A 24,949-nucleotide genomic window follows, 5' to 3' on the forward strand; every position below is an offset into this window, starting at 1 on the left:
CCTGAAACCATCTGCTGCCGCCAGTGAAACAACTGCAAGGTGCACATGCTCCCAGGCACAGCAAACACTTGTCTGTTCACTGGTTTTCAACCCAGATCGCTCGACAGAACATTTCTGAGAGAGCAGTGTGGCCCCCAGGTAGAAAATCTCCTGATTCTGTGCCAACTATGCACGAGCAGGGGCAAAACCTGCTCTGAAGTGTCCATCCACAAAGTCTCAGAAGGTGGGGTATTCCCTTTGCAGGAGCTGGGTGAGCAAATGCACTTTAGTGGGGCACATCTGAGCTAAAAGGGGTCCCCTGACATAGCTGAGAGGGATCTGATGCTCTGGGCTGCTGAAATATCCTGGTGGGTGGTTGGGAGGGGAAGTGCCACACTGTTATGCTCACAGGAGCTCAGGTCAGGGTGCCACAGCTGACAGCTCCACAGCAAAGCCTTTGCTTGGGATGCTCCCTCCAGCTGACTGGGATGCAGCAGAAGTTCAAGGTGATACCCAGCTTGGTGTGACACAGTACTGCAGACCTCACCCAGGAGCTGGGGTCTTCTAATTCCCCCTGCCACGAGGACAAAACCAGCCTGCTCTAACAAGATCAACAAACACAGACATCCTCAGGACCTCATCATGAAAGGGCTTTATCCAGGCACATTTCACCTGAGGTACTTTAAAGACCTGCTTCAGGATGAGACTAACCTTGTCTCAGAAGTGACAATTTCTGGGGACTGGAAAGAGAGAACAGGTCAAAAGTAATAAAGGTACAAATGTCTCTCCCCAGAGCCAAGGCTCACTGCTTTGGGCTCAGTTCCCAGCCAAAATTCTAGTCCACAGCTTTCATCATGAACTTAATTCCTGCTGAATTTTGTCTTTAGGATGCCTTTGAGTGATTTTCTGCAGCAAAGATGCAACAGTCTGCTGACTGTTCTGAGCTGCCCATGCAGACCCTCACAGAATCTGTCTCTCATTGCTTTGTCTCATGAACAGAGGAGTAGCTGACCATCTTCCATCAAAAAGGTCTGCTGTGAAAATACTGAATTTGAAAATATTGAATACTGAAAATATTGAATAAAAGCCTGCGAAGTTCTTCCCTGCTGCTGCTGAAGCTGAGGAATTATTGAATGGAGTGGGATAGAGTAAAAAAGAAAAAAAAAGAGTAGGTTTAGATGAAATATTAGGAAGAAATTCTTGCCTATGAGGGTGAGAGGCCCTGGCACAGGGTGCCCAGAGAAGCTGTGGCTGCCCCTGGATCCCTGCCAGTGTCCAAGGCCAAGTCAGACAGGGCTTAGATCAATCTGGTCTAGAGGAAGGTGCTCCTACCATGGCACTGGATGAGCTTTAAGGTCCTTTCCAACCCAAACCATTCTGTGATTCTCCTGATTTCACAAGCACACACAAGACACGCTGTGGCTGGTGCCACCAGTGCCTGTCCTAAATGTGGCACCAGGCAAGCAGAGCCACTGGTTCTGATGGAAGAGCTCCTCACGGGCTCCAGCTCTGGCCTAGGCTCCAAGATCTTTTCAGGGATTTGAAGTGCTACTTGTACTGCAAATGTGCTAAAAGGGCAGAGTGCCTGGCAAGGAGGAACATCAACAAAAGATAAAAATAAAAAGGTGAAATGCCTATAGTGAAGAACCGCAAATATAAGAAATAAATTATTCTACCCCAGCCTGGCTTTCTGTCACCATCTGGAGCCAAAAGGGATTAAAAACCAAGATAAACCTCAAAGAGGGGAAAAAATCTGCCTCTTGACCCTGCCTGATATAAACAGACTGCAAACTCTGGACTGTGGTGACTGTGAAACACAAACATGCCACAACTCCTGAGTCCATTTTCAGACATCCACGTGGCTGTTTGGCACTAATTCCACCTTCCTAACAAAAAAAAAGCTGCAAGTTCTTGTTTCCACTCATTTGTTTGAAAACTTTCAGGATTTCACTCCCTATATAGTCAGAAGCATTACAGATTTTAAGTACATTTTGACCCATACTGACTTTACTTGTTCTAGTTGATTTTTGGATGTTCCTTTCCTTTTCCCTTTAATTTTTTTTTTTTTTTGAAAAAAAAAGTACTTTTTGTGCCCACACTCCAATAATTTCAGTCATGACATATTATGGTGGATGAAGAAAAACTAGACAGCTGCAAAGAGAGGCAAAGATGATCTGATGTGACTGCCAAGCAAAAAGAAACTAAATAGATTAAGACAACAGGGGGAACAGGGAGAAAAGGTGGTAGAGGATATCTGACAGACAGCTCCATAATTCCCACTGTGGGAAGACTGTGACTGAGTCTTTTTACACTGTTAGGAGGGAACAATTAAATTATCAGACAACAGAAGCAAAATTACTTTTCCTGTAGTGCAGAGACTGCAGAAGTCTCCCATAAATTGCACCAGCAGTGGTAGGTGCATATATGGACCTGGTGAACATGGCAGAAGCTAAATAATCTGCTTTTTAACTTACATTTTCTACATAGCACTGCTTAATTAAATAGTGAATAATGGAAACACTTTGCTAATGGAAAGATTATTTCTTGTATCTGGTGCTTCTCAGGGCAGCCTGCAGATTTTTTTGGCTGTTTTGGAGCCTTCCCTGAATGCAAATTCTGGACATTATTTTCACTTTTGATTTAAAGTAATTCCTTCTTTCACACCAACACCCTGGATTTTTCAGTTCAGTATATTTATTAATTACTTTCCTCCCCTTCCTGAGGTCTGTCTTCCTAAAAGTCAAAGTCTGTGACTATTTGAATTCTAAAACCCCACCTGAACATGTAATTGCTCAGTCTGAGATCACTATATAAAAGAAGCTCCTGTAAAATCATCTACCTGATAAACCAAATTTCAGTTAGCTTCCCTCTTGTTGGATATTTGATGAAGAAATCTGGCTATCATGTTTTTATACCAGCTTCCTATTGAAGGGCTGTTTTTAACAGCTGCCTCAATCTCACCTCCAGCAGGCTGATTATACAAAGAGAATTTTTCTGGACACGAAAATTCCCAGTTAAATGTGGTCCTGTGTTCCCTAAGGTACCTGATGGTCATCATGAAAATCTCATCAGTATTTGAGCCCTCTCAGCTGGGAACACAGAGGTTCCCCTGATGGCCTGAGCTGTTTCCATGAATAGTCCCTCCAGCTCAACACCATCCTCCTCCTTTTCCACACAGAACAATCCTGATCCTTTGTTACAAACAGATGAAAAATGTAATAATCTTTCTGTAACTCACATCCAGACTCTCTTCACACTCAATTCCCAACCTTTTTTTGTTTCCAGCACACAGTGGGTCTTTTCCTTCCTCTCCAGCATGCCTCCTTCTTCCTCTGCTGAGGACAGACATGCCTCCCCACAGTGTCAGAGCTGCTCTCCTTGCTCTCTTTAATTTCACACCAACTTTCCCTTTTTCTTGAATGCCTCCTGCTTTTATTTCTGTCAAATTTCATTATATATTACTTCCTTTGAAGCAGCTTCCCCCTCTTTTCCCTTGCTATCATAATTCTGCTTGCCTTCCCATCCTCTCCCTTAGCATTCCTATTTCTCAATTGCATTTTTAATGTTCCAGGTGGTTCTTTCTTCTACCTCTGGTCACATTCTAACTGCCTCTTTCTTGGATTACCTGATGTCAAAGGCTGCTGACACCTCATGTGAATGTATCTGCTCACCATTACTGCCTGTGACACTTTGCACTTCCCCACATCCCTAGCAAGAAAAAAAGGTGAGAGGGAGAAACAAAACAAATAACAAATGAAGCAACTATCTGCAAGTTCTGCCCAACTGAACTGCACCCTGAGAAGAGAAGGCTCTGGGGAGAGCTCAGAGCCCCTTCCAGGGCCTAAAGGGGCTCCAGGAGAGCTGGAGAGGGACTGGGGACAAGGGATGGAGGGACAGGACACACAGAATGGCAGGGATGGATGGGAGATTGGGAAGGAATTGTTCCTGTGAGGGTGGGCAGGCCCTGGCACAGGTGCCCAGAGCAGCTGTGGCTGCCCCTGGATCCCTGGAAGTGCCAAGGCCAGGCTGGATGGGGCTTGGAGCCACCTGGGATAGTGGAAGGTGTCCCTAGACAGATGGCAAAAGGGACTGGAATGAGATGATCTTCAAAGTCCCTGCCATCCCAAACCATCCTGTGGTTCTATAACCAAGCTCAAGCCCAAAGTGACGTCTTTTTAAAACATCCTCTAGGAAACTCTGCCTATGCTCCATGTGAACAAATTGCTTCTGTACTTTTCACACAAAATTATTTCCCTTCTAAACATCATCTCCACTCTGCTTCTCTCCTGTTTATGCTTTTTCCTTGAATCTGCAGCTTAAAACCTTCTTGGTTCCCTCTGAACAGACAGCCTTTGTGCAATCCAACTCACACAAGTGAGAGCTGGAGAAGCCTGGAAAGTGTGGCTGAACACTAAAGAAACGTTAAATGTTCATTAAGAACTTGTAGCATATCTTTTATGCAGTTTAAGCCTTAACATATTTAAGGAATATCTAAACTGGGAAACAGCAATTGCAATAAATATTTAATTTGATAGCCAAGTGCTAGTTACCTTTCTCGAACAAACTCTGCCATTTCTTTCTGCATTTGTTTCCCTTTAAGTTGCTTTTGAAGAAGAATTTCAAATCCCGACACTGTGTTGTTCCCTTGTGAGTCCTTCTTATCTGCCTGAAAGAAATAAAAGGAAGTTCAACAAAAAGCTTTGGAGGCCAAACCCACAGAGATGTGGCTCCCAGCAGTGGTGCCTGAGGAACCCTCCCTTGAGAGCAGCTGGTGGCTACAGCACCTCAGACCCTCTCAAAGAAATAGCCCAACACTCTCCTGCTCCTCTTACTCCTTTTTTTTAATTTAAAAAGGGAAGTTTTACAATTATCTTTAGCCAGCAAAGGATGCTGTGGGGGCAGAGCAGCAGCCCTGCTGTCGTTTCTGCCCACCACCCTTCACACTGGGGAAGTGTCAGCCCCAAGGGCTCAGCCTGCCAAAAGCAGGAACCCTGGAACAAGGGAACACTCCTGGGGCAGAGGGGAGGACAGGGCTGCTCCTTCCAGGGGGACACAGCCCTAAAACACCTTTAGCAGCCTGCCAAGCTCAACTGTGAGTTGTACTAAGGAAAACAGAGCCAGCCTGCAGGGATCTGCTGTCAAACAAGGCAAACTTGTCCCACAGATTGCCACCACACACCCCATTCCTCACTGCCTGCTTCTCACACAGCCCCTTGCTCCACTGGCTTCAAGAACCAACACTGTTCTCTCTGCTGCCTCTTTTCTCTCTGCTTTCCTGTTTCATTTCTCACCCTCTCCCAGCAGAGAATTCTCAGAGAACATTTCCCTCAGTGCTGCAGGTTTTGCTCTGATTCCCCACGTGCTGCACAAGCAGCCAGAGGGAAATGCCACACTAATCAAAGCAGGAGACTGGCAGGATGCCCTGCCAGGCACCAGCAGGCTGAGACAGTGGGAGAAGTGGAGATGATGGAAGAAGGAGAACGAGCTGTGGGCAGACCATGACAAGGCCAAAGAGGAAATTCCTGCAAGCAGAGTTATGGGAGGATAAAAGTCTGCAAGTATGGAGCTGTAAGTAGTTTCACTGAAATCAAGATATGACCAACCCATGGAACCAAGCACTGGCTGAGCCTGAATAGGGAGGAACAAACAGGGCAGGAACTTTTGTGAGACACGTGCAAAAAAAACAGTCTGTACACCATTAATGATTTAGGGCCCACTGGGATCAGAAGACTGGAAGAAACTGAAGAAATTTTGTGGTAATGTGACCATTTTCAAATATGTCAGTGTATTTTAGCAATGCCCTGCCATCAGCCCTGAGCAAGCACAAGGGGACATGCTGCTGGACCTCCAATACTGACACTTTTTTTTTAAAGGGAAACACTTCAATCACTAGTAGCTGAAAACACACATCAGATTCCTAAAAGCTTCACTGCTGATTCCTTTTGTAGTATTGTTGATTCCACTGTGGTTTTCCTCTCACTGCCCAGAAAAATATTCAGGTGGAAGAAAAAGTTTTCCACTGGAAGACCATTTTCTATCAGCTCCACACTCCAAGGACTACTGCATCATTTTCATGTGATTCAGGAGCCTGAAAACAGACCTGAGCACAAGGGGGCACACACAGAACCAGACTCTGGATGCTCCAGGCTGCATTAAAACTACTCAAGCTATAAATTGGCCTGTCCTTCACAAACCTCACCCTACAAAGAATGCATTTATTATCTGACCTCTGGAATACCCTGTGGAGGGAGCTGTACAATTTAACAAGGAGTTTTTAACTATCTGCTTGCTTTAGAAGGGGCACCCCCTGCTTCCTTGTGTATCCCTGGCTCTCATGCTCTGGAAACCACTGGAATCATATTCCCTGCCAGCCACCTTGCTATCCATGGACCTGGGGGTCTGCTGGAGGGAGTCCAGAGGAGGCCACTAAGCTGGAACACATCTGCTCTGGAGACAGGCTGAGAAACTTGGGGCAGCTCAGCTCTGGGGAGAGCTCAGAGCCCCTTCCAGGGCTTAAAGGGGCTCCAGGAGAGATGGAGAGGGACTGGGGACAAGGGATGGAGGGACAGGACACAGGGAATGGCTGCCACTGCCGGAGGGGAGGGATGGGTGGGATACTGGGAAGGAATTTTTCCCTGTGAGGGTGGGGAGGCCTCAGAGCAGCTGTGGCTGCCCCTGGATCCCTGGCAGTGCCCAAGGCCAGGCTGGATGGGGCTGGGAGCAGCCTGGCACAGTGGAAAGTGCCCCTGCCCATGGCAGGGGGTGAGACAGGGTGGGCTTTAAGATCCCTTCCTTTAAGATCCCTTCCAACCCAAACCAGTCTGGAATTCTGTGATTCTATTCCCTTCCTCCAGCACTGCCCTTTTGCCTGTGGTATTTTGAAATATGTGGCTTCTCCTACATCCTCCCTATTTCCTGAGCAAATCCATCTCCTGAGAACTGCCCTTGCCTTTCTTTCTTTGATCATCAGCCACATCTCAGACTGGTCAGATGTTTCCAGGAGATCTTCCCTGGCATCCCCAGTCTCCCTGGTACTCCCTGAACACATTGTATCTCAGCCCAAATTCTCCTTTACCTTGTACCACAAATCAAGCTGTTTATTCCACTTTCTTGGAAGCTCTGGAGCTGCATGTGGCATGTGGCTGGCTGCCCACTTACCCAGAAATAATCACAGTAGCTCCACTCTGAAGGTTTCAGCAACTGCTGCTCTGGCATTACGTCAGGGTGGGGGAAAGTCACACAGTTGATCTGTTAAAAAAAAAAAAAAAAAAAAAAAACAAAGCCAAAAAAAAAAGGAGAGTTAGACAGTAATGAAATTTAGCTGTTAATGAGAAATACGTAAATAAAAAGTTATATCCATCAGAAAATCCGCAGTGAATGCATGGCAGGGAAGAAAAACTGGTTGTTGCATGGAAACAGCAGCTAAGTATTCCCAGAATGCTACTCTCTGCAGACAGGAGTGCTGGCTCAGAGGGAAATAAAATACCCATTTCACATGAGGAAAACCTACTGGATTTGGAAAGCACCACGCAGGGAGATCTCCCAGATCCCTGAAAACTGTGGTGAAAAACCTGATGTGAAACACCCTGAGCACAGAAACACAGCGAGCACCAGAGAGCACTGCAGGCACTGTCACTGCAAAACACCCTTGGCTATGCCAGTCTCCTACAGGATGACAAAACCAGGAATCATTTTTTCAGTGCACAGCCCTTCAATCTATCTCTGAGACCTTTTCAGATGGAAGTGATGCTCTGTGTGGAAAGGAGCAGGGGCTCTCTGGAGTCAGTGAACCTTCAGTGCTCACAGTGATCTGTCAGACAGGACTCATCACACGCTCATTAAACAACAGCATTAAAAAAACCCAAGCACTCATTAAGTTATCCCAGTGGAACACTGCAGCCTGGTAACAGCACAGTGAAGGCAATGAGCACCACAGCTACTGCAGAACATGCTGCAGAACAACCCTGGACACAGCTGAGCCTTCCAGAGCAAGCACCAGGCAGAGTCAGAGCTCACTGCCAGTTTGTAATGCTCACCCCAAATCCCTGCTGGGCAGGTACCCTAAAATCAGCCCCTCTCAGGGTCATGGGAACACGAAGAGCACTTGAGTACCAATCAAGGGATCAGGAGATATTGGGGATGGGATGTCACAGATGTAACAGTATGGGGGTGGGGGTTTGTTTTGGATCAGTTAACTCTCACAGGAAATCCACACAAATCTGTGGGTAGGGTTAGCACAGCTGCACAGGCAGACCCAAAGGCACGCAGTGAATCTGCCTTTGGGCTATTCAGAGAGGATCACAAAGGATGTGGGTGCTGACACAGCACAAACCCACCACGCCAGAGCAGAGCAGACAAAACCTTCAGCTGATACAAGCTGCTCCTACAAACACACACTGGTTCTGCTGCCTCTGCCCAGGCTGGAGGTTCAGCAGCTCCCCTGTAACAGTGCAAGAGCTTGCTCCACATAAATCACCCTGCCCAGAGCAGGCTGAGGACCCTGAACCTCTGGTGTCTTTGGCTGTCACCTCAACTAGATCCTAAACCATGTGTTTTGCTTTCCAGCTCCCCCCAGGCTCCAAACTGACGTGCAGGGCAGAAATCTGGGCTTTGCAGGCAGTGGCCATGCACTGGTCACCCTGCACCTCCAACCAGAGCCAGCCTCTCCAGCCAGAGGCAGGATGTCCAGTCAGAGCCAGCACCTCCAGCCAGAGCAAGAATGTCCAGCCAGAGCAAGAATGTCCAGTCAGAGCCAGCACCTCCAACCAGGGCTGGCCTCCACTGGCCACAGGGTCCCAAGCACAGACAGCACTGCAAACACCTTCCCTGTTCCCTTGTGTTCCCCAGCAGAAGAGTCATGCATCAGCTCAGTTCAGAGCAGGATGGCCAGGCTGTAACCAACTGCACCTCCCAAGTGTGTTCTGCAGCCTTTAACAGAAGTCTGGGCATCACAGAATATCCTGAGTTGGATCATTGTATTGTGGTACTGCACACCAGGACAGGGAGGTGATCTGCAGTGGGGGGCACAGGAGTTGTATCCTGCAGCTTAAAAATCTGCAAAGAGAAACAGCATGGGAAATTCCCATTCCCTGCTAAAGGCAGTGCCTGTTCCACAAAATCTGAATCTGTGTCAGTTGGAAGCTGCTGATTAGAGATGTGACAGTGAGTCTCAGTGTCCTGAAGCAATAACCACAGAGTCACTGGAAATGCCAAGGCTGGACTGGTGACAGTGTCTCACTGCAGTGGACAGAACTCCAGGAATGCAGCAGGAAGTGAACAGTGAGTGTGCACATCAGCAGGTGATGAAAGCAGGGTTAGTTCAAGTGTTTCTCAAAGTTTTAGGAATAAATCAAATTATTCTTCACTTCTCCAAAGATGGAATTGTCTGGAAATGATGCTGAATTGTCTGGAAAGAGTCATGAGGCCATTTGGGTCTAGTATCACTTTTAAAATGGAATTGGTGCCAGAACCAAAAAATCAAAAATACAGAAGCTTTTACAACCTTAAAAACAAAAAAAAAAAACAAAAAAACAAACAAAAAAAACCCAAAAAAGTGTTACAGTAAACAGAACTTACATCTTTCTACACTAAGTCCCACCAGGGGGCACGAAAATTTTCTAAACTCTATAAATACTACTAAAAATTCCATATGACTACATAGGTAATCCTGTGATCTTTCTTCCTTTCATTACCCCAGATTATTTATACTTAAACAAGAGCTCTTGGATTGGTATTTCTCAGTATTTCTAAAACCTCTCAGGATTTCCCAGCAGGAGGGGAACGCCAGGCTGGCACTGAGCAGCAGTGTGGCATGACTGTGGCATTCCCCCCTCCCAATCCTCCCTCTGAAATGCTCCTTTTCTTGCTTCTAAAAGCAAAGAGAGCTGAAAAAAAAACCACTCTGCTTCACCAGCTTGGTCCCACTGATGAGCTGAGTAATGTAAGGTCAGCCAAAGCACCTCATGATGATGTCCCCATGTTTGACAGCTCCATCAGTCCCATGGACAGTGACATTCCCTCCATGCCAAGGAGCACTGCCCTCACTAATTTCGAGAGACCACACTTTGCTCACATCCCTGGGAGCTGTCTAAGCTCCATGCAAGCTCCAAATCCAGACCTATGGCACTGTGGATATTTTAATAATGCTGACTTGCCAGCAAGGCCTAACAAAAGCTTGCAGAAGGTGATTATTACAGCTGTAATTGCCAGGAAGAAACAAAACAAATTAAAACATGTCTCTCAGATAATGATGGAATCACAGAACACGAAGAGAAAACAAGGTGTGATGACCTGCATTGCATTCCCACAAGCTCCCCTGGGACAGCTGAGGTGATAATCAGCCTCACCATGATATTAAGTTCTTATGCAGCCTCTTTGTCAAAATAATGGCTATTGTCAGCTTGCAACAAAGCAAAATTAATAACAAGACAGCAGCAGGGCAAAACCCCGAGGAAGAGCTGAGCAAACCTGCCAGAGGACAGCAGCTTGTATTTCCAGCTGCCACTGGCCAGGAGTGGCACCAGAAAATCTGTCTGGGAGCCACTGGATTAAAGAGGACAGAAGATTCAGAGTCAGAGAAGGAGAAAAAAACATGGTGACAAACAAAGCTTGGTGGAGGACACACACATTGGGCATCAGAGAAGCAGCACAAATGCATTTCTCTTGACAAGCTGTGTGCCAAACTCAATGGATTAAAATACTTTTGCCTGTGTACTGATCATGAGCAAATGCAATTATACTCTCTGAACAGCTGAATATTCCAGCTCCTATTTCCCACGAGTACACTGGCAATAATGACAAAAGGAGCTGTTTATGTTGTAGAAGAGTCTTAATTATGTCTGAGACACAAAAGGGTGGCAGAAGAGGAACAGACCCAGGGAGCCAGGTGAATGCACAGGAACAACAAACTTTGTTGGGCTGGACATGCACATTAATCTCCTGGATTTCAGAGTCTCTACAGACTTTGAAGTCACTCACCAGTAAATGAGACATTGCCAAGCAACAGGAATAAAGCAAGAATAATTTGATCAAAGCTTAGATAATCAACTACACGTTTATTACATCAGATACAACATAAATAAATGAGCAGAGAGCAGAACTTACTGTGCCACACTCACGTGACTAAAGCAGGGCAACATTTTTGCTCATCTCTTCAACTTAAAAATGCACATTATTTTTTTTTTTATTTCTACACATTCTCAGCACCTTAAACACAGAAGAGATGTGCCAGATTGCCACACTTCAGTATCTTCTTTACAATTTCAGTTGAGACCCAGAAAGTACAACATCCAACACTGAGTTCATATGGCAAATGGAACTATTTGGGTAAAAAAAGCCAAATGCAAAGGCTGGAGAAGATCTCAGAAGAGCTTGGGCAGCCTGAACTCTCTCCAGGCAGGGAAGCCCAGAAATGCCTGGGCTATGTCTGGGCAGCTTCAACACCATGAGTTTGCCCTGGGTTTTAGCTCTGGTAGGGTGATGCTGCAGCTGTGGTACCACAGAAGGGAAGAACAGACAATTCAAGTGCTCACTGTTAACAAAGCCATTGATTCCTTCCTATTTCAAAGGAGAGATTCTGCCAAAAGTGTGGAGGAGCCCTCTTTACTTGGTCTATCTGCAGAAAGGTTCAGAGATTATTCCGGCCCCTGCCCAACCAGGGCTTTTCTGACAGTATCTACCAAAGTCAGGCCCAGGGCAGAGGGGGGAACTGTGCAGCCTCATGCTGTGCTCATCACAACCCTGGGTGTGTCACACTTGCCAGACACAGAGCACAGCAGCAGGAAATCCCAGTGCACAGGCTGCCCATCTTCCCATCTGCACGTGTTCACTGACGTGGCCAGCACATGCAATCCAAACACCAGCGTTTTCAAGGTCCTGCACTATCCTAACAAGGCACCAGAGAATTTTTAGAATTTAAATTTTTAGAATTTTAGAAAGAAACCCACACTCAGAAATACCTTATAATCAGGCAGCTTTCCTGCTCTTCCAAGTAAGACACAGCTCTGCTCCTCAGGTGAAATCCCCCTGTACATTCTCCATTTCACTCTCCCTCACCTATTGCAAATATCTCCAGCTTCCACAGACCAGAGACTTCAGGAATCAGCCAACAAACCATCCAGCCTTACAACAGCAAGTGCACCTTGAAATTAATTGTAAAACTAGCACAGACCACACAGCTGCAGTTTCATAACGGCCTCTGATACAACCAGCTGGAGTTTCTCTTCCAAAGATGGAAGACCATGTCAGTAACATTCACTGACCAAAGAGAAAACACCAGATTATTCTTGTTGGTTGCACACAGATGGGAAATATTCCAGCTCCCCCTGCCTTCAGGGTTTCCAGAAGCTGTGCTACTAAATGCCACTTGGATGCAGAGGAGGCAGATGCATCCTGAGGAAGATGCTCCCACTCCTCTGCTGAAGGCAGTGACGCAGCAACAGCTTGGCTGGACATCACCTGATGTCTGCAGCTTGTGTGCCACAGGATTTCGGTTTGAAGGGAGGTTTCCTGGACCAAAAGCTTTGAAGTAAATCACAGAATTCCCCTCTGCAAGAAGAGGCTGTCCCTGAGCACAGCTACAGACCAAGAAAAAGCATCTGACAGCAAGCTAAGGACATGCCCTGCAGCTCTGCTAAGCAGAACATCCCCACGTCAGCTTGAGTGGCACTGAGCACACAGAACCTCCTAGGAAACAGTGAAAACACACTGTTTTACAGTTTACACTCCTTATGAGATTTTTCACAATGCTGCCTTGATGGAGGCAATGGCTTGGAGCAAACAGCTGTTAAAATTAGCTTATTTTTGTCTATCTGATTCATCCTACTTGAAAGCTTTGGGCTTCTGCTGGAGAAACGCACACCCAGCGACCCTGACATAACACACAGTTTGCTCTGCAGATGTTACCTGATGGCACATGGGCCAGCAAATATGGAAAGCCACCCTCAGAGAACAGCCTGAGCCCTGTGGGCAGCAGGGATTGCAGAAAACAAGCTCTCCTCCTCCTGTGCTCATGCAGCTCAGTGCACCCCACCCTGGGTGACCATGCCTAGTCCCTCTGGACATGATGCTCAGCCCATGATTTACCCCAGTCCCCCAATCTGAGCAGTCAGGAGCTGCATTCAAGGGCTGGGACATGTCTCCTGCCCCAGCCAAAGCAGCCCTGGAACAGCTGATTCTCCCAGACATCTGCAAAAATGTCTGAACATACAGATTTGTACTTGCTTCAAAGCACACCGCACTCTCAATAAACCAATTTCCAGTACTAACATTGGTAACAACCTATTTTTATAACTAAAATCACTGATTGAAGTGGCTTTTTTTACAAAAACTGTTGAAGATTTCCCCCTCCTGCCCCAGAACACTGTACCTGCATGGCAGTGGCTGACTCACATCTCAGGCAGAGGCACTTCTATGTGCTTCTTTTGACCCTGGTCTGTCACCAGCAACCCAGCCCATTAATGAATAAATCTGCAGGTTGCATGTGACAATGCAGACAACAATCTCCTCCTCATAGTAACACTAGCAAGGATGTATAATATTAAATTATTCCTTTTGTTCTCAGGGACTTGATACCCTGCCAATACTTGCAGCTGCAAGAATTGCCTCTCCTTTATTGCTGAAAATTAATTTATCTGTTCATTTCTTCTGATTTCCATTTAAATAAAACTTTCCATTACTAGCAATTCTCACTCATCTATTTTGATTTCCCTTCTGGTTTTAATCACCTGTCCTGCACTGAAGAGCCCGTAAGTGCTAATTGTGTTCCAGATGAGGTCACCAAGCACACTAAAGTTATCAATGTCTGTAAACTGAGATACATCACACAACTGAGAACATTTCCATTCATAACACAGAATCATAGGATGGTTTGGATTGGAAGGAACATTAAAGCCCATCTTGTACACCCCTCTGCCATGGGCAGGGACACCTTCCACTATCCCAAATTGCTCCAAGTCCCTTCCAGCCTGGCCTTGGACACTTCCAGGGATCCAGGGGCAGCCACAGCTTCTCTAGACAGCCTGTACCAGGGCCTCCCACCCTCACAGGGAACAATTTCTTCCTACTAGCTAATCAAAATCTTCTTTCTTTCAGTTTTAAACCACTGTTCCCTGTCCTGTCACTACATGTTCTTGTAAAAAGTCTCATCATTGAGCCAGTTATACTCAATTATAAAGAATAAAACTAAATGTAAGATTAACTTGATACTGAAATATAAAATCTTTGCCTACACTTTCCACCTAGAAATCTTTACTTGGACACTCTGGCACAAGAAACCTCCTTGACACCTCAAATACAGACTGGGAAAAAAAAGATCCTGCTCTGTCTTCCTCTAACTCTTCAGTACTTCTCCCAGTACAGACGCTGTTGTGGAGGGGGGATGATCAGATGAGGAAGTTTTTTCAGGACACCTGGTTCACAGTCCCAGGCACCTCATTCCCTCCTGCTCATCCCGGAGTCACCATGATTCCACGGACAACCGCGCCCGGGCTCCAGCGCAGGGCAGAGATCCCAACCCCTCCGTGGGTTTAGCGGCGGCTGAACACCAAAACGCCGCGGGGGCAGGATGCTCCGGCACGGGGTGCTCAGCACGGAACCCCCGCGGTCCCAAAGCCCCGGTGCCCGGTGCTCAGCATGGAATTCCCGCAGTTACCCAGCTCACTGCCCGGTGCTCAGCTCGGAATCCCCGCGGTTCCCCAGCCCCGGTGCCCGGTGCTCAGCATGGAATTCCCGCAGTTACCCAGCTCACTGCCCGGTGCTCAGCACGGAACCCCCGCGGTTCCCCAGTCCCACTGCCCGGAGCCCCGTGCTTCCCCAGCCCCGGTGCCCGGTGCTCAGCATGGAATTCCCGCAGTTACCCAGTTCACTGCCCTGTGCCCAGCACGGAATCCCCGCGGTCCCCCAGCCCCAGCGCCCATCACGGAATCCCGCAGCCCCGGTGCCCAGACGCAATCCCCGTGGTTCCTCAGCTCACTGCCCGGTGCCCAGCACGGAATCCCCGTGGTTCCCCGGCCCCGGTGCCCTCACGGAATCCCGCAGCCCCGGTGCCCACACGGAATCCCGCAGCCCCGGTGCCCACACGGAATCCCCCGGCCCCGGGCCCCGCTCTCACCGTCAGGCTGCTCTCCTTGCTCTGCCGCCGCGGCGCCGCCGGGGAGCCCGGGCTCTGCGGAGGGAAGCGGAGCGCATCATCGCGGCTGCTCTCGGAGCCCAGCATGGCTGCGCGGGGCGGGGAGAGGCGGGTCCCATGGCACGGCTCGGCTCGGCTCGGCTCGGCCCGGGAGGCAGGGATGGAGGGAGGGGAGCTGCGGGAGGCCCCGGCTGGCTGCTCCGCCTCTCTCGCCTCCGCCGCACCGAGCGCGGCGCCGGGGCTCGCTGTGCCGTGGGACGGTGGCACTCGCTGGCGGGGGTGGGAAGAGTGCCCTGCCACGCCTGGGATGGTGGTGTCACACCCCCCTGAGGACAGGGACAGCAGTCTTGGTGTCCCGTGGGTAGCACTTTGCTCTGCTAAGTACGAGAACGGGGACGGGGATGGTGACATCCACTGCTGGGGACAGCGATGGATGCTGTCCTGTGTCCCGTGTTCTGCCATCAGGCAGTTCCTACCTTTCTGCGGAATGGTGGCATCATATCCCCCTGGGGACAGGGACACAAATGTGCCCCAGAGGCCCCCCAGGGGGGCAGTGCCCCCTGTCTCTGTCGCAGGTCCCTGGAGGGGCTCAGATGCTGTGACTGCTCTGCAGCCCGTGAATTGCTCCTGGCATCATTTGGGACTCCCACCCCAAATCCCACTGTCTGGGAACCTGGTGCTCGTCCTGGGACTCGACACCCAGCAGCAGCAGCAAGGTGCCAGCACCACGCACGTGCAGTTCCATGGCTGTTCTGCTGTCCCCTTGGTGGCAGTTGTGACAACTTGAACGGGCAGCATTTAGCTGCTCTCTAGGAAGCCATAAACAAGGTCTGGCCGTGTGCCCAGCACTGCATAGTTCCGTGTTGTTCTCAGTTGTGGCTTTTCCCCCCACCCCCTGACCTGTTTCCAAGAAATGTGGCTGAGCTTGCTGGAGGGATCTTGCCAGCATTTGTTTGCATGGTGGCTGCTGCCCAGGTCCAAGAAAGCATCCTGGCCGAAGCCTAGGAGCTGCTCCACAGTGGGAGACAGCCCGTGCCAGGAACAGACAAGGAAGCAGTCAAAGCAGAGCAGCTCAGGATGGCCCAAGACACACAAGGAGAGAGAGAGACAGGCCAAAAAGACTTTGAGGGTATGCAGAACAGCTTCTTGCAACCACAGGTTTATGGTCAGATGCTTTCCTTACTAAGGACTCTCCTGCAAAAGCTGCCACAGCCCCCAGGAAAAGCAGCTTCCCAAGCAGGCGTAGACACAAGCTGTCCTGAGAATTAATGCCACCAGCAGCCAGTTAGGGATTCAGAACTAATTCAAAGCAGGTTCAAAGCAGGGATGAAGCCAGGAGCTCAGTTTGGAAAAACCTGTAATAAAGGAGCAGTGGAAAAAAAGTACCATGGAGGTGATGAAGGGAATGAGAAAAGCCATGAAAGGGATCTCTGACAGGCTGATGCTTGAGTCAGCTGAGCAAAGCACTGCAAAGCACTGAAAGGCTGAGAGAGCCTGGAGAAGAGAAGGCTCCAGGAAGACCTCAGTGGAAACTTTCAGCTCCTGAGGTCAGTCTACAAAAAGCTGGAGAGAGATTGTGGACAAAGGCCTGTAGTGATAGAAAAAGGGGGATGGCTTCCCACTGCCAGAGGGCAGGGTTAGATGGGATATTGGGAAGGAATTACTCCCTGTGAGGCTGGTGAGGCCATGGCACAGGGTGTCCAGAGAAGCTGTGCCTGCCTCTGAATCCCTGGAAGTGTTCAAAGCCGGGCTGGATGGGGCTTGAAACAACCTGGGATAGTGGAAGGTGTCCCTGCTCATGGCAAGGAGTGGCACTGGATGGGCTTTAGAGTCTCTTCCATTCTGTGACTCTGTGACTCCTCACGTATCTCAGATGTGAATTTGAGTAAAAAGGTGTCTGTGAGTCTTTGAGTAAGACTCAGCACTGTAAAAACAGAAGGTGGCAAATGTTGCTACAAAGGAAGTTCTGCAGATGTTAGTTAATCTGACTGTGTTCTAAGCCAACTACAAAAACATGGGAGTCAGATGCCTTGAGAAATTAATTTAAATTTTTTTTTTTTTGCGCAAGGATTCACCAGGGACTTTTTGAAGCCTACAGGTTTATTTGGGTTCTCTGAGGGAGTCATGGTAGATGTGTGGACAGGGGTGTCTGGTAATGCACTATGTAAGATTCTAAAATGCTTTTGACCTAGTTTAGGTGCTCACTGTCTCCAGCCCAGGCAAATTGCTCAGAGAAACAGCAGCACAGGGAATTAGTACAAGATGTTTGATGTGGAAGAAACAGGGAATCCAAAGAGCTGGACTGTATCATGAGAAATGCCATGAATCTAAACCAGGACCTAGGTGAAAAGCTGAAGGGAACTATTTAAGAGGCAGCATGTGAGAAAAAAGAGTCAAGGCAAAGCGGGAAAGTTTTCAGACAGCACAAAACTTAGATCAAGAAACAGAGAATGTCAGAGACAGTGAGAGCACCAGACAGGCCAGGTCCACACGGCAGCAGCACACCAATCAACCATGCATTTCCCCAGGGGTATTTAGCACTGTGAAAGGACTCAGCACTTTCATACAGAAAGGAAACAGAAAACTCAGGGGAAAAGGCCAGAGGGTGGGGAAGCACAGCCCAACTGGAGTGTGATCCACCAGCTGTGGCAGTCACATAGTCATATGGTGATGCTTTGGCAGGGAGCAGAGTTTCATGGGAGGAGTTGGAAGAGGGCCCTGTGCTGCATCTGCAGACCTGTGGGGAAGAATTTCCCGGGGATATGATGTATTGCAAGCAAAAGTACAGAGATATTTATTGAAAATTTGGACAAAGGCAGGGGAGGCCAACTGTCCACAGGTCAGCATCCTGTAGGTTAACTCGGGGTGATGTGCTGGGTGAGGCACTGAGGAGGGGCTGTGAAAGGACAGGCCAGAGTGGATGAAGTCATTGAGAAAAAAGCTTTGGATGAATTCTTTGTGAATACTGTCTTTGGGAGGGAAGGCTGGAGCTGCAGGAAAATACAATGAGATACAGACATGGGCGGATGTGCAAGTGTAAAGAGAGGACTGTGCTGGACACGGGCCCAGGGCTCAGGCTGGAGTGGCAGGAAAATTCATGGGGTTGTTCACAGTGACTGAAGTGGCCTGGTGGATTTTTCAGAAAGGAGTGACAGGACAAAGAAATCCAAAGGATCTTGGTTTTTTTTACTGTTTTACCAGCTGAACACAAAGACTAACTATGCTACACACAACAAATCTGTCTGATGTGTGAGTTTCTAAAAGAAAATGACCTCTTGACTTCTTGCTCTGGGTGGATTCCTAAATTACTTAAGTAAAAACCCATTTATTCTTGGATCCTGCTGTTTGGCTTTTTCCCAAAACTTACCTGGGGGTCCCCACTGGGTTTTCGGAGGCTCATGTGACCTGAGTCGAGCTGGTGTACTGGGGACCCAGAGATGTAGTAGCCATTCACTGCAAGAACAAATGCAGAGTTAGCAGGCTTGCTGCTGACAGCCAATGACATTTAAGATTTTAAAATTAACCCCATAAGCACAAATTAAAAAACTAATCCCATAACTGAATATGCAGATATAGATCACAGTGTTTTAAGGCTTAGTTGTGTTTCTCATTACCCTACTGTGATTTGATGGGTAATAGATTAAACATTTTCCTGAGTGGAGTCTGTTTTGCCCCATGACCATAATGAGTGATGTCTCCCTGCCCTTATCCCAACCCTTTTGTTGTAGTTTTCAGCCCCATTCACCTGAGGAGGAGAGTGACAGAGTGGCTTGCTGGGCACCTGGCACCTGTTAAAAGTACTGCTCCAAGGGAGTTTTCATGTTAAGAAAGAAAGCCTTGTAAGATGTTTCTGGTTCCTGCATGGAACTATAAATTGCCTTTTTTTAAAAAATATACTGAGCAATGAATAATGCTCAAAGTAGTGTTGAAACAAGATAATCAACTACATTATAAATCCTTTGGTCACAATGAAGTGCACAATCTTCACACAGGCTACCCACCCAGTTCTGCCAATAAAGAGGGACATCAGTTCAAAAACTGCTAAGGAAAACATCTTCTAACCTGCTTTATTTGCAGTCAGCTGTCACCAATGGCCTTTACATTTAACACTTTTTATTCTAGAGTAATTTTTGCTTTGCTTTGCCATTCTGCAGTACCCTCGAGCTTTTCAGTACAATTACACATCTGACTTTGTTAGTTGCTTCCCTGCAACCTCAGATAAAGACAGAGACAATCTATATCTATGATCTATGGTCACCCCTGTAGCCATCACATGCTGAAACCCTTTGCTGTGCACATGCTCTGTGTGGAAGAGCATCAGCCAGCCCAGGTGTGTCTGCAGCTCTTTGATTTCCCTGCCCTGTCAGAAAACAAACTGAGGAAGTGCTTGTTGGGCCCCTCTTTGCCTCTGTGCTCCCAGAAGGAGCCATCCCAGCTCCTGAGTGCACACTTCAGACACCCAGACTGAAGAGGGACTGGCAGGGAAACAACAGTCCAGAAGATGTGCCAGGAGAGAAAGCCCCACCATGTTTGCTCTGCTACACTCTCACAAGCATGTAGGCTGGAGAAGAGAAGGGTCTGGGGAGACATTAGTCTGACAGGGATGTGGGAGAGCTAGAAAGGGACATTAGGCAAGAGTCTGCAGTGACAGGACAAGGGGCAATGGCTTTAAGCTGTGGGAGGACAGAGATCAGAGATTAAGAGAAAATCTGTGAGGGTGGTAAGGCCCTGGCACAGGGTGCCCAGAGAAGCTGTGGCTGCTCCTGGATCCCTGCAAGTGTCCAAGGCCAGGCTGGACAGGGCTTGGAGCATATTCCATCACCTGGGATAGTGGAAGGTGTTCCTACCCGTGGCAGGCAGGTGTAACAAGATGATCTTTAAGGTCTCCTCCAACCTGAACCATCCTATGATTCTATGTGTCCATCAAGTCTCTCTCCCACTGTACCACAGCACTTTGCTGAATGGCAAAGGAGCAGATTCACCCGGGCACAGCATCAAACAGTACCTGCAGAACTCTTCTGTGACACAGGGCTCTTGGGAGTGCCAGGCACGCTGCTCGGCCGCTCCCACGTCGTTTCTGCAGAAGGGAAACACCAGTGTCAGGGTGATGGAGGCTTTTGCACACATACCAGAGTTCTGACACATAAACCAGTGGATCTGACCCTCACTGTCCTCTCTCTGAACCAGGTTCTCACCCTGTGAGGAAGATGCCTGCACCTCCCTGCCCTTCCTCTCTCCCCTCATCTCTTCCTGCCACAGCTGCCAGCTGGGATGGGTGGAGACAGAGCAGACTGGAAGCTGCACCACTGGTTCTTCCAGGTCACTGCCTGGGAACACTCCCTGGCCTGCACTGACTGCCCTTCCAGGTGCACTGAAAGCCTGGGCACTGCCTGCAGCCCACTGTGGGCATTGCCACGTGCCAGCCGTGGTCCTCAGCCTGGGGACAGAGTGCCTCTGCCCCTGCTGTCTCCATGGAAGGAGCTGTGAGTGACTCACAGATGTGCTTTCAGTCACATATACACAAGCCTTAGCACCTTTTTTTCCCCCCCAGAAAATATTCCCCTGAAAAATTCCCTTTCTTCCACTCAAAAAAAAGCAGCTGGAATATGCAAATGTTTGTCACACCAGTTGTAAAGACTGCTGCTGCTTTCCCCCCTCAGTTGCCTCTGTAGTTTAACTGTTCTGCTCATTTTCTCAGCAAATGGAAAATTGCTTTTGACCACATGCTGAAGACAGAAGATTTAAGTGCAAAACTTTTTAGAAGTTGTGAACAGAAGACAATGGGATGAGAGCAGCAACTTCCACAGAAGTCCAGCCAGAAAGCCCAAGGAACCATTCCTTTTGAGTGCACATGTCAGTTCCAAATCAACTAAACAACACTGATTGCCAGATTGTATCAATAAGAAAATTAGCAAGTCACTGTAATCAAGTCTGAGGACCACTTTGGCTGCTTCATTTGAAACTGCTGTTTCCCAAATCCTGATCAACAACCATCTAAATCTGCCAAAGCCTGACATCCTGCACCTGTGTCAATATTCTGGATGACCATGGTCAAGAAGTGATGGAGGAGAGCCCTTGGGGATTAACAGTTTAGGGTTGGCAGTGAGCACCTCCCTCAGGGCACAAAAGGCCTCCTGTCCTGGGTCAGTGCTTATTTGGGCATCAAGCAGGCTGTTAACAGCTTCAAGAACCACAAAAAGCCTATTTTTGTGTATAGATTCATGCCCATATGTACATACATGTAAGTATCTATGTGCACATAGATGTCTATGTGTATATATATGCACAGAGGTGTCCTCAAGAGTTGTGTTAAATTCCTTATTTCAGAAAGAACTCAGGATTACAGATCCCAAATGGAAGCAGGTGCCATTCCCCACACCTGTACATGCCCTGCCCCTCCCCATCCTTCCCTTCTCACCCCCTCCCCAAGCCACAGCATGCTTTTGCCTGCAAAGAAAAATACTTTGAGCTCTTTCTTCCATTACGAGTTTAAAACCTGAACTAGAAGCTTTGCTGAGTCTCGAGGGAATATTTAAATTGTAGCCTGTTTTTGTGAACAGGGTAGTAAGTAAATAAATTCCATGCTAGGTCAATAAAGAAGCACTGAGAAGTGTCTTAACTAAACAGAAGCAAAATCAAATGCAAAGAGTTGTCTTTTATGAGTCAGCTTGTCTTGGCTTACAATCCACAAGTGCATGGTTAAATAAAGACAAATTCTAATTTACATTTACTGTAAGGCAAAAGTAAATAATACAGTACCCAGGTGTCTTGTAGATTTTTATTTTAAAATGTTGATTAATTAATAATGTGCACTGAGATCTGTGGGAAGGGACTGTGATGCCCACTGATGCTGAGCCCCAGTGCAGTCAGTGAAGTAATGTTTTTTTGCCAGCACTGACTTTGATGTTACCAGTAAAGCAAGCTACTTTCATATTTGGCTCGGGGGTTTCACACAAGCATAACTGTCTCCACCATTTCTGAGACCCTGCAGAGGAATGTACCTAAAAACCTACCAAATATACATAAAATGTAATTAATTGGTTAAAGAGACGTAGCTCAGTTAGCCAGAGCATGCTGCTAATAAATGAAATTTGTGGGTTTGATCCCTGTATGGGCTATTCACTCAAGATTTGGACTTGATGATCCTTGTGGGCCCCTTCCAGCTCAGAATGTTCTGTGATTCTGTGAAAATCACCAGCTGCTTCTTGTAACTGGTCTCTGTTTTGCCTGCTGGCTGTTGTGGAGCTGCTGTGCAGTGCCTCATTCTTCCCCTCTGCCACACAGAGGACCCAGACACGTAACTTGAGGGCAGAAAATTCACACATGAAAGAGCAGTGCCCAGTGGTTAGCAGATTTGTGAATCCAATCCAAAACACTCAGTCTCTTGACAAATTTTCCAAAATAAAACGACTTTGGAGTTAAGCACATTGAAAAATAAAGAAAAAACCCTCAATGCTATAAAATGCATTAAATAGAAAAAACATCTTTAATTAGGTAGGAAATGAAAAAAAGTGTTTTAACTCCATTTATTTTGAGCATTAGGAGGAAAAAAAAACAATGTACTTCTGTGCAGGGATTATTCTGGCAGCTCAAGCAGGGACAGGAACTAATCTGGATCAGGACTGCACTGCTGGAATGCCATCTACTGGAAGCAACTGCGTTTACCAAGGTAAAACTGTGACATTACAGATTTCTCTGCAGCTTAGTCATGATTAGAAGTGAGAGTGGGGATTAGAAGTGAGTGGGGGGATGACTTTCTTTACACAGAGAAGGCTTGTTGAGAGATAATGCACTGTCTGATCCAGCAAAGGCACAGTCTTGCCTGGGAGTACCAGCACAGTCCTGGTGCTTGGAAAATCAGAAGGCTACTTGTAACCCTGTGGCAGAACAGTGATCATGGCTTTAGGAATAGATTCCACACTGGCCCGGATTCTACATCCCACACAGTTTTCCCCAGAGGATGTTCCAGTCAAGCTGAAGCCTTGCACTCTGGGTGCAATTTGGCACTGGCAGACCAACACCAAGAAGTTCTGTCCTCCCTGATCAGCCACGTGTTAATTAGAGCATCCAGGCAGTGTGGGGAAGGAATAACCAGCAGTTTCCTTGAGAGAGATGACCCAGCAGACAACTGCAGACAATCCTTGACTGTGAAGGAGGGCTGTGAACAAAAACAAGTACTGCAGCCCTGGGAGATACCCAAGGCCAGGGCTAGGAGCCATCTGGTCTAGAGGAATGTGTCCTCTGCTGGGAGCTGGCACAAGGTCCCTTCCAATCCAAACCATCCCGTGGTTCTGTGGAATTGAGTCAGAATTGAGGAGAAAACCACTTGTTAAAACTGAAATGACGTAGTAAAAGGAAAAACAGTTCCAAGATCCAAGCTCTACCGGCCAACGGAACCAGAGAGGGTTTTCACACAAGTGGTGAGACACTTCCTACCAGAGGAAAAGTGGAAACCTGTGGTGTTTGGGGGAAGCAGGTTCACTTCTGTTTGGCAGAATGAGAAATGACATGATATGTCAGAGAGCCACACACTCTGGGAATTGTGTTAGTCAAGAAACAGCCCTTTGAGAATATCCTGAAGCAGACAATTTTTGTGATCACACTGTGACAGCTGAACTGACTGAACGCAAATCTCTCTGCGCCTGCATCAAACGTGAGAGTCAAGCACACAAGTGCACAGGCAGCACATGAACTTGTTCAGCTGTGGTGTCAGAACCAAAATCCACTTCCATCCCACAGGCAGCTCAATAAAAGGCTACCAAACAGCTTTTGACCTCAGTCTTGAAAGACACACCATGGAGACAGGCACCATCCAGGAGTTCCTGAATTGTTCTGTCCATGCTGAATGGAGAGGTGCTTGTCACCACCTCCACAGCACGGGAAAAGCTGCTGACAAGAGCTCTCACTTGATCTTTCAAAACGATTACTGGGATATCTACCATGCCCCTCCTTTTGCAAACACCATGTGACAAAAGCAAGCCCTTCACTGCAGGCTTAGCAGTGATAATAATGCTATTTCCAGCACTTTCTGAGACAAGCTTTGTTTTTCTAGGTTTTAGGCTACTTTACCAAGGCAGGTTCCTATAACCACCCTTTAGCTCGAGCATCCTGTATCAGAGGGAAATTGTCACTGAAACGTTTTAACTGTATGAGAAAGAACATGTGATAAAAATGCTTGACATGTCTTTGGTGTCTCCACAGATGACTGACTCTTTGAGCTGCACTTCATAAGTTTAGCTGGAGTAGGAGCTGACCATAGCTGGTGAGGCATGAATAAAACCCCTCAACTCAGAGACCTTTCAAGAAAATAACCACTTTCAGCCACACATTTCAGGACTGCCCCAGCACTTATTGTTGCAGGTGGCATTTCACTAATGATGCTTGGGATAATAAGAATATATGGACTTAAATTAGGATCAAGATAACATGAAAGCAGAAGTTCTGCTTTCCAGGAGATAAAATGCTGTTTAGTAAATGGGAAGGACCTTAGGTAAAAGACAAGAAAAGGCTGGAAATAAGAACACACCACATACAGTTGGCCTCAGCTGTGAAAGCAAGGTGGCAGCAAGCCACACAAACACCGGTGTCCCAAGTACATAAGTCATCTTTAATGTGATGGGCAAGGTAGCTGCAGTCCTATTGTTTGACTAATGCAAGAGGTATTGCAGCTGCAGCCCATCAGAGAATTTCTACAGCATAATGAAATATTTTCTTGCTGAATCTACCACCCACACACAATTGAAAACCCCTCCTACAGACACTGAGTAACTCATTAACCACGTAGTGGCTGGGCACTCTGTCTTGTGCTCTGCCAGGGCAAGCAGGGATGGCTCTGGATGTTGC

General features: G+C 47.5%; 1 protein-coding gene across 2 annotated transcripts in view; it reads right to left on the reverse strand.

Annotated features, from left to right (window-relative positions):
• Window positions 1–24,949, reverse strand: part of GAS7 (growth arrest specific 7) — a 72,507-nt gene that overhangs the window by 12,675 nt on the left and 34,883 nt on the right. For both annotated transcript variants that reach the window (XM_041459494.1, XM_041459493.1), the window contains exons 3-7: window positions 20,112–20,183; window positions 18,474–18,559; window positions 15,089–15,142; window positions 7,138–7,227; window positions 4,530–4,645 (exon numbers count right to left, since the gene is read on the reverse strand). In XM_041459494.1, coding sequence (XP_041315428.1) covers window positions 4,530–4,645; window positions 7,138–7,227; window positions 15,089–15,142; window positions 18,474–18,559; window positions 20,112–20,183 — 418 coding nt within the window. The remainder of the gene's footprint in view (window positions 1–4,529; window positions 4,646–7,137; window positions 7,228–15,088; window positions 15,143–18,473; window positions 18,560–20,111; window positions 20,184–24,949) is intronic.

The sequence above is a fragment of the Pyrgilauda ruficollis genome, unplaced genomic scaffold (assembly GCF_017590135.1).
Source record: "Pyrgilauda ruficollis isolate IOZ18807 unplaced genomic scaffold, ASM1759013v1 scaffold136, whole genome shotgun sequence".
In the NCBI taxonomy this organism is placed as follows: domain Eukaryota; kingdom Metazoa; phylum Chordata; class Aves; order Passeriformes; family Passeridae; genus Pyrgilauda; species Pyrgilauda ruficollis.